At 50.6% G+C, this 12,542-nt stretch overlaps 1 protein-coding gene across 2 annotated transcripts in view; it reads left to right on the plus strand.

Annotated features, from left to right (window-relative positions):
* IGSF3 (immunoglobulin superfamily member 3) overlaps positions 1-12,542 on the plus strand; it is a 94,830-nt gene that overhangs the window by 73,061 nt on the left and 9,227 nt on the right. For both annotated transcript variants that reach the window (XM_039555835.1, XM_039555840.1), the window contains one exon: positions 11,661-12,071. In XM_039555835.1, coding sequence (XP_039411769.1) covers positions 11,661-12,071 — 411 coding nt within the window. The remainder of the gene's footprint in view (positions 1-11,660; positions 12,072-12,542) is intronic.

A 12,542-nucleotide genomic window follows, 5' to 3' on the forward strand; every position in this document is an offset into this window, starting at 1 on the left:
CTTTTCTGCAAGGCAGTCTACAGCAGATTGATTGACCTGGAGCCATCGAGCAAACAAGGCAGTCATGCTCTTCATTAGAGCATTAATTAGCTTCCAGAGGCTCTCCAGGGGCCGCTTCTTAAAGTTTGGTTTATTAGGAGCTGTCAAGTTGAAACCATCGTGGAGGGGGAGGGTGGAGGCTCGTCAAGCTGGCCTTGGAGGAGCTGGAGGTGGCCTTTGCCTGAACCTTACTTGGAGAGTAGGGTGAGCTAGAGCGGTGCTCTCCATGAAACCTTTCATTGTGGTGGGTGCAGAGCCCTCTGCTGCTTTTCTGCTGTCCACAGAAAACCACTGAGAGTGCCCTGGCTGGGCTAGCAATGGCCTGAGAAACCTAATGAGTGGAAAATGAAGGACACTTACCTCTGTCCAAGCCCATCCATGGCAGCCACAAAGAGACTATTCACTCTCATGCTCCTCCTTCTCTCTGAAGACTGACTGAGCAGCCAGGCAGTGGATGGTTGTGACTGTGGATGCTGGAAGGATGAGGAGGGCACGAGGCAGAAGAGAACTGGAAAAGGAGGCTGTTGTATGGCACACTTAATGCTGGGAGAGGAGGACTGATTTTCAAATAATTAATTACCAAGACATTTGTGGAGTATAGTGAGAAGCTTTCCTTAGCAAATGAAGCTCAGATATTACTGTTAATGCCTTTATTCCATCTCATCTTAGTAATTCTTAGTAATTTCAGTGTGCAAGGAATCCTCTCATGGATGGATGTGAAAGATGCCTTTTCTTCTACAGGTGGCCAGTGGGGTACTGACAAGACTCTTGAGTAGAGGCTCCAACAAGTGTTTTCAAAGGCCACAAAGAGTCTACTTTAACCTGACACTTCTTGCTTCTGGCAGCATCCTGCAATAAAGTTAAACAAGGAAAGTTAATGAGCTGGAAACTTCCTTACAGAAGTGAAGTCTGGAAACTGAAGTTTGCTGCTTGCTTGATCCCAGAGTGGTTTTGCTCTGTAGGACAGCGCCGCTTCCCTGCTTTGGAGCTGCCTGCTCCATCTGGCAAATGGTTGTACTCCTGCTTGAGTGATGAAGGAGTCCAAGAAGTGCTCAGAAGAGTTCAGACTGTTTCTCAGCAGCTGTGGCTGTGGTGCAGAGCAGTCTCCTCTTTCCTGTATGCTCAGGGACTCACTCCTTTCCCTTCACTGCTGTTCTGCCTCAGAGGTGCTGCTCCTTCCTTCCAGCACACTGAACACATGAAATGACAACACTGGCTCAGTGTTGCATGGCCCAGAGCTGTCCCCTTGCACAGACCTGCATTAGTGACCCAGCTGGAGCCTTTTTTCTTCTGAAAATAGCAGAGGCGTGCTCGATTCTCCCACCTTGTATTCCTGGTAGTCTCCTAGTCCAGCCCATTTGCCCTGGGGAGCTCTGTTGCCACACTTACCAGGTCCTCTGGGACAGATTCCCTACATAGACTTGCTGTCACCTCCTTGGCACAGTTCCTTATCCCAGGCCAGCACCCCAGGGTGCTTTTTCTCCACACTTGGCCATCACCCCCTGCTCCAAACATCCCTGTCCTCCTGAATGTAAGCAGCAGGGGAGGGAGCTCATGCTGGATGTTCTGCTGCATTCCTGATACTGTACTGGGGATAATGACACTGGCCTTGTGGGGTCAGAGCTATGATTCACCTCTTCCTGCATTTGGTTTTCCTTCTGGGAATGATGCTACTTGGATCCTCTGCAGGTTTGCCTGTGAGAGCCTTCGGTAAGAGCCAGGTGTGTTGAGCTGATTGCAGTCAGTTATGTTCAAGGTTTCTCGTGGGGCTTCAGCCTGAGAAATGCACCCAGGGGTGTGACCTGAGAAGTAGAACTTCAAGTGCATGAAGCATCTTGGATGCATTTCACAAGGGTGAAGGGTGTGGGTATACATCCTTGCACCTAGTGGGACCTTAACCTGACTCAGCCTGCTCTGTGTCTGCCCACTGATGTTAGTGCAGGCAGTCTTTCTTTTCAGCCCCCCAGCAAGACTGACAATGCCAGGAGACCTGGGCTGTATCCAGGACATGCTGCTCTCCTCAAATTAGCTCTCTCCATGGTTACTTTTTAGGTTCAATTTTTTCACTTCCGTTTCAAAGTACTCTCTGCTTTCTCTCTTTGATATCTCCTGAGCAGTTTTCCACTCCCGTTTGCAGTGTGGATATACAAAACCATGGTGTCAGCCTGTTTGCAGGCTGTGCTGCACATGCACCTTCTTTGATGTTGTCTTGAACAGCTTCTCTCCACATACTTTAGCTTCTCATCGATTCCCTGCTTGCTCTTGTTGGACTAAAATACTCTGCAGTGAGCAGTACTTAGATGGTGTCCAGCTCTAAAGCTTTGTACCTCCTCCTGTCCTTGAAGACTTCAAAACCAGAGTCAGAAGGGGCAGCCCTTGAGGGAGAGGGAGACTGATGATGAGCAGCTTTCCAGCCAGGTGTTGACCACTGTTCTCCTGTCCCAGTCTCTGCGTGGAGCCCCAGCCCTGCTGATCTCCACGAGTTGAGTGGCCTTGGGGCCAGCAGGCTCAGTGCTGCAGCAGCACAATTTTTCTCTTGCTGCATTCTCAGCCCTCCAGTCAGAGCAGTGCCCAGCCCAGGGGTCCCTCTGATGCCATGATGATTTTTTGCCTTTTCTTTTATACCCCTGTTATACCTTTTTACAACTTCTGTATTCTCAGTGCTTTTTGCCTACATTCTTGGACTTGTTTGTCAAGCTAAGAGACTAAACATTTTAGAAGCTTCGTAGTTAGGGATCAGTGTGCCCCAGACCCCAAGGTCCTCTCCAGAACACATTCTGTAAACTGAGATAGAACCATCCAAGGGAAGCTTCCTTGGGGAGGGGGACTCATTCGAGCCTCTCATTGGGGAATTTTTGATAGCTATGCTAATTAGTAACACCTATAATGTTATACCAGATCTTTTGGGGTGTGCATTGCGGTGTGCATTTCAGTGCATTCGACCTGGACGTGTGCACCTAAGGATCCGTAAAATAAATACCAAGGTAAAATCCCTTTTTCCCTTCTAACCGTGTTTGACTCTTGATTTTAAGACCAGGAAAAGGCATCATATCCCTGTATGCCCAAGCAGCACCTTTGGCAGTCCATCCCTGTGCATGAGACCTGCACCATTTTTCTGTCTTCTGTATCCTGCAGAATGCTTCTCCTGCATGAGAAATTGCGTGTTCTGACATTGGTCAAAGACTGAATTCCTGGGTTCACTGAATCTGAGATCTGCTTCCTTACACCAAAATGGCTCCAAACATGCTGAATCTGTGGCTTAGAGTCTTTTATTTTAACATGTATACATAAAAGTTTTCTCTCAAGGCCATCTTACTTTCTTAAATAGGCATTTGGGATGCTGCTAAAGAAAATTACTATAATTTTCCTTGTCCCAATTAACAGAGAAGCGGGGAGTGCAGGTAATGATGGATCTGTAGTCCATCGTGCTGAAATCACTTCCTCACTCCTTAAGAAGTTCAAGAATACAATTCCTTAAGAAATGACAGAGGGCTCATTTCACTTGGTTGTTCTTCTAGCAGTAGTTGTACTCACTAGTTATGGAAGCAGCATCATCCCTGAGCACTCAGGGTGCAGGTGGAGCTGATCTAGCACTTGGCTGCACAGAAGGAGGTGATCCTCATCCCCAGTGCATGCTGCTGGTTGCATGGTCCCGTCCCTTTCCTTGTGCCAGCAGTGATCCTGCTGTGCACCAGCTCAGTTTAATACACCTGCAGAAAGCTAGCCCTGTGGAAAGGAACAGTTAAAGGTGAGTGGAGTGAGCTAATCTTGGATGGATTCGGCTGGGTCCTTCTCAGGGGACTTCTCTTTGCATGGAGAGCAGCACCTGACACTCTCAGGGCTGGTGTGGGCAGTATCCAGAAGATCTCCTGATCGTGCCTGAGGTCTGTCTGGAGAGCTTGCTCTGTGGATGGCAGGAAAATGACATTTCACACCACCCTAAGCAGCTCATCTCTGTCTGCCCAGCACTCAGTTTTTCAGCAGGAGCTGCTGAAAATGCCCGAGTCAAACACAGCACGTGCGAAAGTCAGCCGTGCACTACAGGGTGCATTTGTGCTCTGAGCATGCAGCTGCACAAAACTGACGGGTATTTTTGTGAGGGAGAAAATGTCTCAGGAAATCCAGCCTCCAGCATGGCACGGGAGTTGGTGAGTGGTGCTGCTGTGTGTGTTACAACTTGCTCTTCAGGTGCATTTAATTACTTTTTTTTCCTAATTGACGGAGCGCTCCTTTGTTTGAAATCTTTCTGACGAGGAGTTGATTAAATATCTCGGTATGTTATTTTTTCTTTCTTTATCCTCAGTGGCTGTAGCTTGGTACTGAATTTATCTTCCAGTGATCCTATCTCCATATTTTAATTTACAAGTGATCAGTGGGCCGTATGTTGTTTTCTGACAGCAGGCACAACTCATGCTGGGAATCTTTTATTCCTCCCTCCCCTCCTCTCTCTTGTGCAGAACTTTTATGTGCATTTCAGGGTTTTGCAGGAAAGTTTCTGGTTTTAGGTTTGTGAGGCATTTTGCTTTGAGGTATATTTGTTTCTTGCTGTTCTTTACAGTAACATGGTTTCTGTTTCTTGGGGAAAGTCCTGCTTTTTTCAGGCCAGTGGCACATCCCAGCTGGTGGTCTCTGCCTTATCCTTGACTGGACCTGGGAGGCTGTGAGCTTCCCAGCTTTTTCCATCCTTGCAGCTACACACACGGCCTTTTCTGTATGTGCTGGCAGATGCATGGCTTCTGGGCTTTAAAGAGCCTTTCTGGGTCACACATGCATTCCTCCCCGAGGCCCCACTTGGTTACCTGCTACTTTGTTAGCTGCTCCACAGGCTCCAGCATGGCTGGTAATCCCAGGCTGTTCCCTGGCCGAGCAGATGTCCTTGTCACTGCCTGCAGTCTTCACATGCAGCCATGGGCTTGACCCGCTCCCCCGGTGTTTGGTGGGTCTGCAGTCTGGCTGTGCTGCTTTTGGGGAGGGGCAGGGCATGGGGCCACTTGTAGGTACATTGGGATGATGCCACACTCACTTTCTGTGGGGCTGGAGTGGGTGTGGATGAGCAAGTGGATCCACCACAGGGTTTGAGGAGAAGTTCCTGTTTTGCTTTGCCACAGCACCCTCTGGCACCATTTTGAGAGCATCAAACTCTGCTCCCCAGACTGCAGTAGCTCAGTGTCCTTCAGTCCTGTGCCTGTGTTCGGGGCTGTGTGCTGGGCAGGGCTGTTGGATGGGAGATGGTCAGCATGGACAGGCATGGCTACTTAAATACCTGGCTGGTTTTGCTGCAGCAGCAGCTGTGAGGCTGGGGAGTGTCTGGGCTGCCTGCTGGGCTGCGGACTTTGCAGCAACTTGCTGAACACGTTGAAATGCAGGTCACTTGGTGGTGTTCAGTCACAGCCTCGCTCTTTTGTCTGGCCATGTGGGAGGGGGCTGAAGCTGAGCCTTCCTCAGGAAAGGGTTAACATTGTCTTTCCTTCCCATAGAGCTGCTCTCCCAGTAATTCAATCATGTCAGCCTGTTTGCAGGCAATAATTCATTGTTATAGGAACACTACAGTAAAGTGACAAGTTAATAATGGCAGTAATAATGGCAGGCAAAGTCTAATGCTATTTCCCTTTCTGCTGCTCCTGTTGCACCAGCAGCCTCCCATGTTGGCTAATGCAATTTGCAACCTCACTAATCCAGTTTCAGGAGGAATTGTGTTCAGTTAAAAGAGAATAGCCGGAGTCGGGAGCTGTGCTGCCATGTTCCCGCCTTCTCTGGGGAGGTTGCCCCGGTGCTGGAAGCCTTTGTCTTTACTTTGCTGTGATTTCTATGCCATGGTTAAGCTTAATGAGCACAGTCCTCCTAGGAGCATCTCGTTTTCTTCCCTTCTGCAAATGCCTTTCTTCTGATGCCTCTTCTCCAAAAGGGCTTGCACATCTTTCCCTTTTGAACACTGGTTTGCTTTCAACTAACCTTATAAACATGAGTCATCCAGCTCTTGCCATGCTGAGTCAGAAGGCTGGCGTGTACTTGCTTGACTCCTTCAGTCATTAAAGCAGGAGTCCTTGCAGTGTCTGGGGAGGTGGACGAGGCTCCTCAGCCCTGCTTTGTGGACAGGAGAAGAGCTGGCAGAGGTCTGAATGCTAGTACGTGCCTAAGCCTGTGCCAGTAACGTGGACACTTGTCTCTTGAATCCCAGGCAAACATCCCCGGGAGGAATTCAGGCACTGAGTGCTTTTCAGGCCCTGGTGAGGGAATGATGAAGCACCTCTGGGCTGTGACCACAGGCTGAGGGGATGGCTGAGTTTGTGCCAAAGGCCTGGCCAGTGCCCTTCAGGGTTGTACACTGAGTGTGCTGGGAGAGATGGGTTCCTTGTAGGAAGTCACCATGGGGTTATGCTCCAGGAAAAGAATCTCTCCTGATCGGCCTGCTAAACCCACTGTATGGTGTTAAACCAGGGCTGGATTCAGGTTGGGCTGGCCTCGTTTCTGCTCCCCCTGCACACACACTTCAGCACAATGAAATCTCAGTGGAGGCTTTTAAAAGTAGGACATTCCCCCAGAAAACTTTTTGCAACACTTCACCAGTTCTCTCCAAGCAAGAGCGTTCTCTGGAGGAGCTCTCCCCAGAGAGCAGCAGCCTCCAAAGTGGGACACTACCTCCCTGCTGTGGTGACAGGGCTTTCTGGGGACTCTCTGGGGACTCTCTGGGGTGGTAGTGTCCATCCTCCTGCCCCCCCTTCTGTGCCACAGCTGCTGGCTCATGCGGAGCTGGCTCTTTCCCCAGCGGATGACCCCCTCCTCCTTTGCTGCAGGAGCAACGTTCTGGGGTTTTGTATGGGGCTGTTTTGGGAAAACAGTATCTTCAGCTGCAATTAAACGTTGCCATTCCCAGGACTTGGTAATAGTGGCTCCCAGGTGGGAAGTAAACTCCTGCTGTTGTATTTTCTTGCTGCCTACAAGGCAAAAATGATGTAAGGTGTCTGAGACGGAGTATCTTCTTATCACAGCATTTTTAGGTACAGGTTGCAAAGTGCTTTGCTAAAGTTAAGTGTTGTAACCCCAGCTTGGTGATTAGGAAACAGAGGGGAGGGAGCCAAGAGGCAGCAAGTCAGCAGAAAAGCCATGAATCATATCACTGTCTCTGTCCTCCTCCTCTGATGACTGCTTTCCCTTCCCCCAAATATTTGTATAACTGTGCTTACCACATGCTCAGCTTGAGGAGACTGACTGCCTGCTTGATGGTGTGTAGAAAATTCCTACTTAGATATATCAGCTTGTAGAGGACCTGGCTGTGTCATAGCCTGCTGTGGTTGTAAGGTGTGTCTGACCTGAGCTCCCAGCCAGGGAGCAAGCTGGGAGGACCAGACATGCAAGCTTTGAGGACCAGAAGTTGCCACAGGCATCCTGAGGTAATGCATGTCCCTGAAAGTGAGCGGGGACATTTTCCTTGGCCTGGGAGTTAGTGCAGAGGGATGTGATGCTGGAGGACTGTCTCTGAGGTGAGGTGAGGTGTCTAGTACGTGTGTGAGCTTGTTGAGGACACTGAATATCTTTGCCAGCCTCTGCACCCCAACAAGCATGTAATATCCATCCCTCATGTCCTCGTCAGGCTCTGGCTTGAGCCACCACCCATTGAACCTCCTGGAGCTCCTCCAGCAGTTGGATTAGGATGCCCTCAGAGAGCTGTCCCTGTTCTGGTGCTGCCTGCAGGGCCCTGCCCAAGCACCACTTACAGGGCTCAGCACCTACACTCTTCACACAGAGGTTGTGTGGCTTCACAGGGGCTGGGAGACCATGCTGCCTTAAAAAAAACTAAGAGGGTTTTAACCATGACTTGTTGCCAGTGTAAATTGAAAGCCTTAATAGCCTGTGTAGGGCCAATTACAGTACATTAAGGTATGATATCCTCTTTACTGGCACTCTCCAGGGAGCCAGGAGACATTGTGGCAACAGGATTATGGTTTGCAGATGATACGCACAATAACTTCACCTAGACACAGGCACCTGTTCCTCTCACTGAGCAGCTGTTCGGGAGGCTGTTAAGAGAACATCAGCCTCTTGACAGCGCAGCAGAAAACGCCGTGTAACCGTGTCTGTTCACAGCACTGCACCCACCACCTCCACTGCCTGGCACAGGGCTGGAGCTGCCCTGCCCTGCCTCACCGAAACCCCAGCCCCTGGGGCACACCGGATCAATTCACCGTTTGAAGGCCGAGCCCAATTCCTGGCTCTCTGCCCAGGCAAATCCTCAAGCCAGGAAAGGGAGTTTCCCCCTTGTCAGTAGGGCGGAGGTTTTGCTGGCTCGGTGCCTCGGGTGTCAGACTTCTCGCAACCTCACTCGTGCACCAGGAGCTACAACCATTTCCATGTCATGGCAGCATCTTTAAACATGACCTGGCAAGCTGCACATGGCATGGAGAGACTCAAGTTTGCGCTGGAATAGGCTTATACCACCAGAATGGGAGAAGAGATAGATGGACTCCCTGGTGTTTTACCATACCTTTCCCATTACCCTGGACCACGAACTTCAATATTAATCTGTTTTCCCCTTATTAAGTAATTTTTCCGAAATGCAAAATGAGCTTTGTGGATTCGTTTGCTTATCTGTGAACAGTGGCTGATGGTCAGCCCCATGGGAGAGCAGAAGTATGAGTTATCCCACAAAGCTTCCCGTGTCTTAACCAGGATCTCTGCCATGCACAGACAAGCAAACCAGCCACCAGCCTGAGGGTGAAGCTGCCCCAAGGTAACCTGATTGCCACAGCGTTTCCAGCTTAGCAGTTATCAGCCTGTGGTCCGTAAAAGCCGTGAGTTATTCCTACAGGATCTGCAAAAGGTGATGAAGAAGAGGTGGGTGCGTGTATACTATGCAGGAGCCAGTACCAGGACGTGGAAGTGTTTGGCATTCACAGAATTGGAAAAGACTGAGAATGTCCTGTCTAATTCTGTGGGAGGGAAACAAAACCTGCACTTGCATCTTCTGTGGTGTGCCTCCCTTAGGAAAATAATTCATGTTTGATGAAAAGTGCATTGGCAGGTATGTCATTACATATCACTGATACCTCTAATCTAGAGGAAACTTCGTGCACAGTGTTACGAACCTCTGCAAGAGTGCTGTCTGGCAAAGGGAAGACCTGTAATTCCCTGCCAGGGCTTGCTGCTCCAGCTGGTAGCAGCTGTAGAAGCGCTCATCTCATCAATATCTTGGGGACTCAGTGCAAATGTGGGCACATCCCTGACTGCTGGCTGCAGTGGCTGCCAAGGACAGCTTGGAGGGCTGGAGGGGCATGTGTGCGTGTAATTTAAGATCTCATTTTTGCCAGAGTTAATAAGTTTGCATCCCCATCACTCTCAAAAAAGAATAAAAGCAGGTAAAGCTGCAAAGAGGCCATCTAAGAGTCCTTGGATGACCTCAGGGGTCCGTGCTGTTTGTACACAGTGACAATTACTGTGATTACTGTCTGGGAACAAGCCCTCACTGCTTCAGTGGAATACATCTGTCATGTACAAGGTGCAGGTCTGTTGCCCCAAACACTAAGGTTAAAATTACTCCGTGTCAGTCATCCTCATTTTCATCTCCGGGAGGTGCCATGATGTGGGAAGAGCACTGAGAGGGGTGCTTGCCTCTCAACAGCTCTGGTCTGCGTGTACCCTGCCTTTGTCTGTGTGTGTATGTTGATATCGAGCAACCCACCACACGCAGCGTGTGTATATACTGCATTTTAATAGATATAGGGCTACTGACTTAACATACACGGTTGCTATAGTAACCGAGGTTTCCGTAGTAACGGTTGCAGAAAATAATCCAGTACCAATTAAAAATAAACTGTTTGGAAAGGGGGCTGGGGAGAAAAGAAACTGCTGAGAACCACCTTCTCCTTTATTGGTTCATCTCCCAGGGACTTGGAAGATTGATTAATACTCGAAATAACCATTCTTAACCAATAGTGAGCCAAAAAGGTGGGATGAGGGTGGGTGTGGTGGCTAAGGCTGTTGTCCTGAAGTGAGACAAAGGGGAAGGAATGCTTCTGACAGAAACACAACAGGGTGACACTGACTCTTTCCATTAGGTTAAAGTCCCTAGGGAGGAAAAACAAGGACAATTTCCCTCCTTTCCTTCCTCCAGTGGCTGCATGCCATACCACAGCCACTGAGCCTTTATTAGCATACTGATCAAAGCCACGGGCAATCCAGGCTCCAGGGGAATGTCTGATGTGATACCAGGATGCCTATCTCAGATGTGATAGAGCAGAAAGCGCTGCTGTGGTGGGAGTTCCTCCCATTTGAAGTTGTTTGTGCCCATCCTCTCCCTGGGCACCGTCACTCATCGCTTGTGCCGACAGGCATCCGAGGCCCTGGTGCCCAAGGGAAGCTGGAAGCGAAGTGTGATGCAAAGCAAGGAGCCCATGCCTTGGTGAGAGAGAGAAGACAACACTGCTTCCTCACAAACACAGGATGCGTGGGATGTGTTTGCAGGGTGTGGATGGGCACAGGTCCCCTGGCAGCCCTCAGCTGTTCATGCCTGTGGTGCGACACTTCTGTCGTGCTACTTGTACCCATGCGCTCTTTAGGTTTTATTGAAGAGATTTGTAGCTTGTCAGCGAAGTCCCTTCACCTGGCAGCAAGGCAGCATTCCCCCTTTCAGAGGGGAGCAGCTGTGTGAGGAGAGGTGAAGGAGGGGAGGGCCATGGTGGCAGAGCTGCTGGGAGGAGTGGTGTGTCCGGCTGGGTGGGAGCTGCCCCTCTCCCCCGTCTGTAGCCAGAGGGGCTCCGGGGCACACCAAGCACAAGTGTCACAGGAGGGCGCTTTGTGTCCTCCCTGCCCACAGGAATGGCCTGGCTCAGGGCTCAGGTGACAGCACAGTCTGAGCGCACGCTGCAGCAGCGGAGGCTGTGTCTTGTGATCGTACAGGGAGAGGGGAATTAGGATCCGTGTGTCTCTCCTTACAGGAACTAGAGCTAATGATTCTGCTGTATCATCCTCAACACCGTGTGACCGCCTGGCTACAGCGTGGGAGCTGCACTTGTGCCTGGGAAGCCAAGGGAGGTGGTGTGCCTGTGGCTTGTTCTAGGCTGTGCAGTTTGTGATGGACTTGGAGCCAGATCTCCTTTCTGTGGGAGCAGAGCTTGCTCCCTACTGATCCCTTCCAGTCTGGTGCTCCTTCTCCTTTTCCAGTTGTGCCTGCATTTCCTCCCCTAGCTATGGGTTACATCTCTCTGAGATGGCTGGCATGTGACAGCAGTGGGGTCTTGCTTAATTCACTTTCTCAGAAGTGGTTTTCTCTGGAACTGGTCAACAGTTCATTGCCCTGAGGTGCAAGTGGTGTGATGTCACCATGAGAAAAACCACTGAGTTTGGGTGTAGTCTTCTTGCTAAGTCTGGTGCCTTAGACCACTATGAATTAAAAAGTCTTTTAAAGGTCAGACTGTGAAAAAGCCGCCTCTGTTGCTGAGGGACACAGTAGGAGGATCCAGGAGTAGATAGGCTTTGAAAGGAGAGATTTGGTAGAATATCTAAATGTCTTAAAGACAAGTGGGACCCAGGCAAGAGGGGACTCTCCGGTCCACCCCCAATCAGGTGAGTTTCTTTCCTGTGTTAACGACCCACCTCTCTTCATCCTTCTCCATTCCCCCCCCCAGTGACCAAGCTGCAGGTGAGCAAGTCGAAGCGGAGCATCACTCTGGTGGAGAACCGGCCCATCCCCCTGAACTGCTCGGTGAAATCCCAGACCAGCCCCGACTCCCACTTCGCCGTGCTGTGGTACGTGCACAAGCCCTCGGACGCTGACGGAAAGCTCATCCTGAAGACCACCCACAGCTCGGCCTTCGAGTACGGCACCTACGCGGAGGAGGAGGGGCTGCGGGGCCGGCTGCAGTTCGAGCGCTCCGCCTCGGGCGGGCTCTTCAGCCTCACGGTGCAGCGGGCAGAGGTGCGGGACAGCGGCAGCTACTACTGCCACGTGGAGGAGTGGCTGCTCAGCCCCAACCATGCCTGGTACAAGCTGGCAGAGGAGGTGTCGGGGCGCACCGAGGTCACCGTCAAGCAGCCAGGTGGGGTCCTCTTGGCATTGCCTCCTGTGCTCGGCCTGTGAGATTGCCACCCCATCCTCATGCCTCCACATCCCTGTGTGGAAAGAGGGTTTTCGCTCCTTTGATGTGACTCTTGTCTCTCTAGGCTGAGCCTGGGTGCCTGTGCCTTTCAGTGTCCCCACATGAAGGTTGTCCATCCCACATAGTCCATAGGGCCCCTGCATCCAGCCAGGTTTCATTATCCTTGAGAGCATCACGTAGCAAGAGTGTCAACTAGCGGCCTGCTGAGAGAGAACCCCTGTGTTCCTGCCTGGGAAAGCATTTTTATGTCTCGCACACAGTTTAATTTTACTCTCTGCCTGTATCCTGACAGGCACAGGAAGTCTTGTCTCTTTTCCCTATGCACATGAGATGGGAATAACAAGTTTAATCAGGTGGGGAGCTGGCTGCCAGGAAAGGAGAAATCTTCTCTGTGGGTGGTTTCTGAGGCAG

The sequence above is a fragment of the Corvus cornix genome, chromosome 1, assembly GCF_000738735.6.
Source record: "Corvus cornix cornix isolate S_Up_H32 chromosome 1, ASM73873v5, whole genome shotgun sequence".
Taxonomy (NCBI): domain Eukaryota; kingdom Metazoa; phylum Chordata; class Aves; order Passeriformes; family Corvidae; genus Corvus; species Corvus cornix.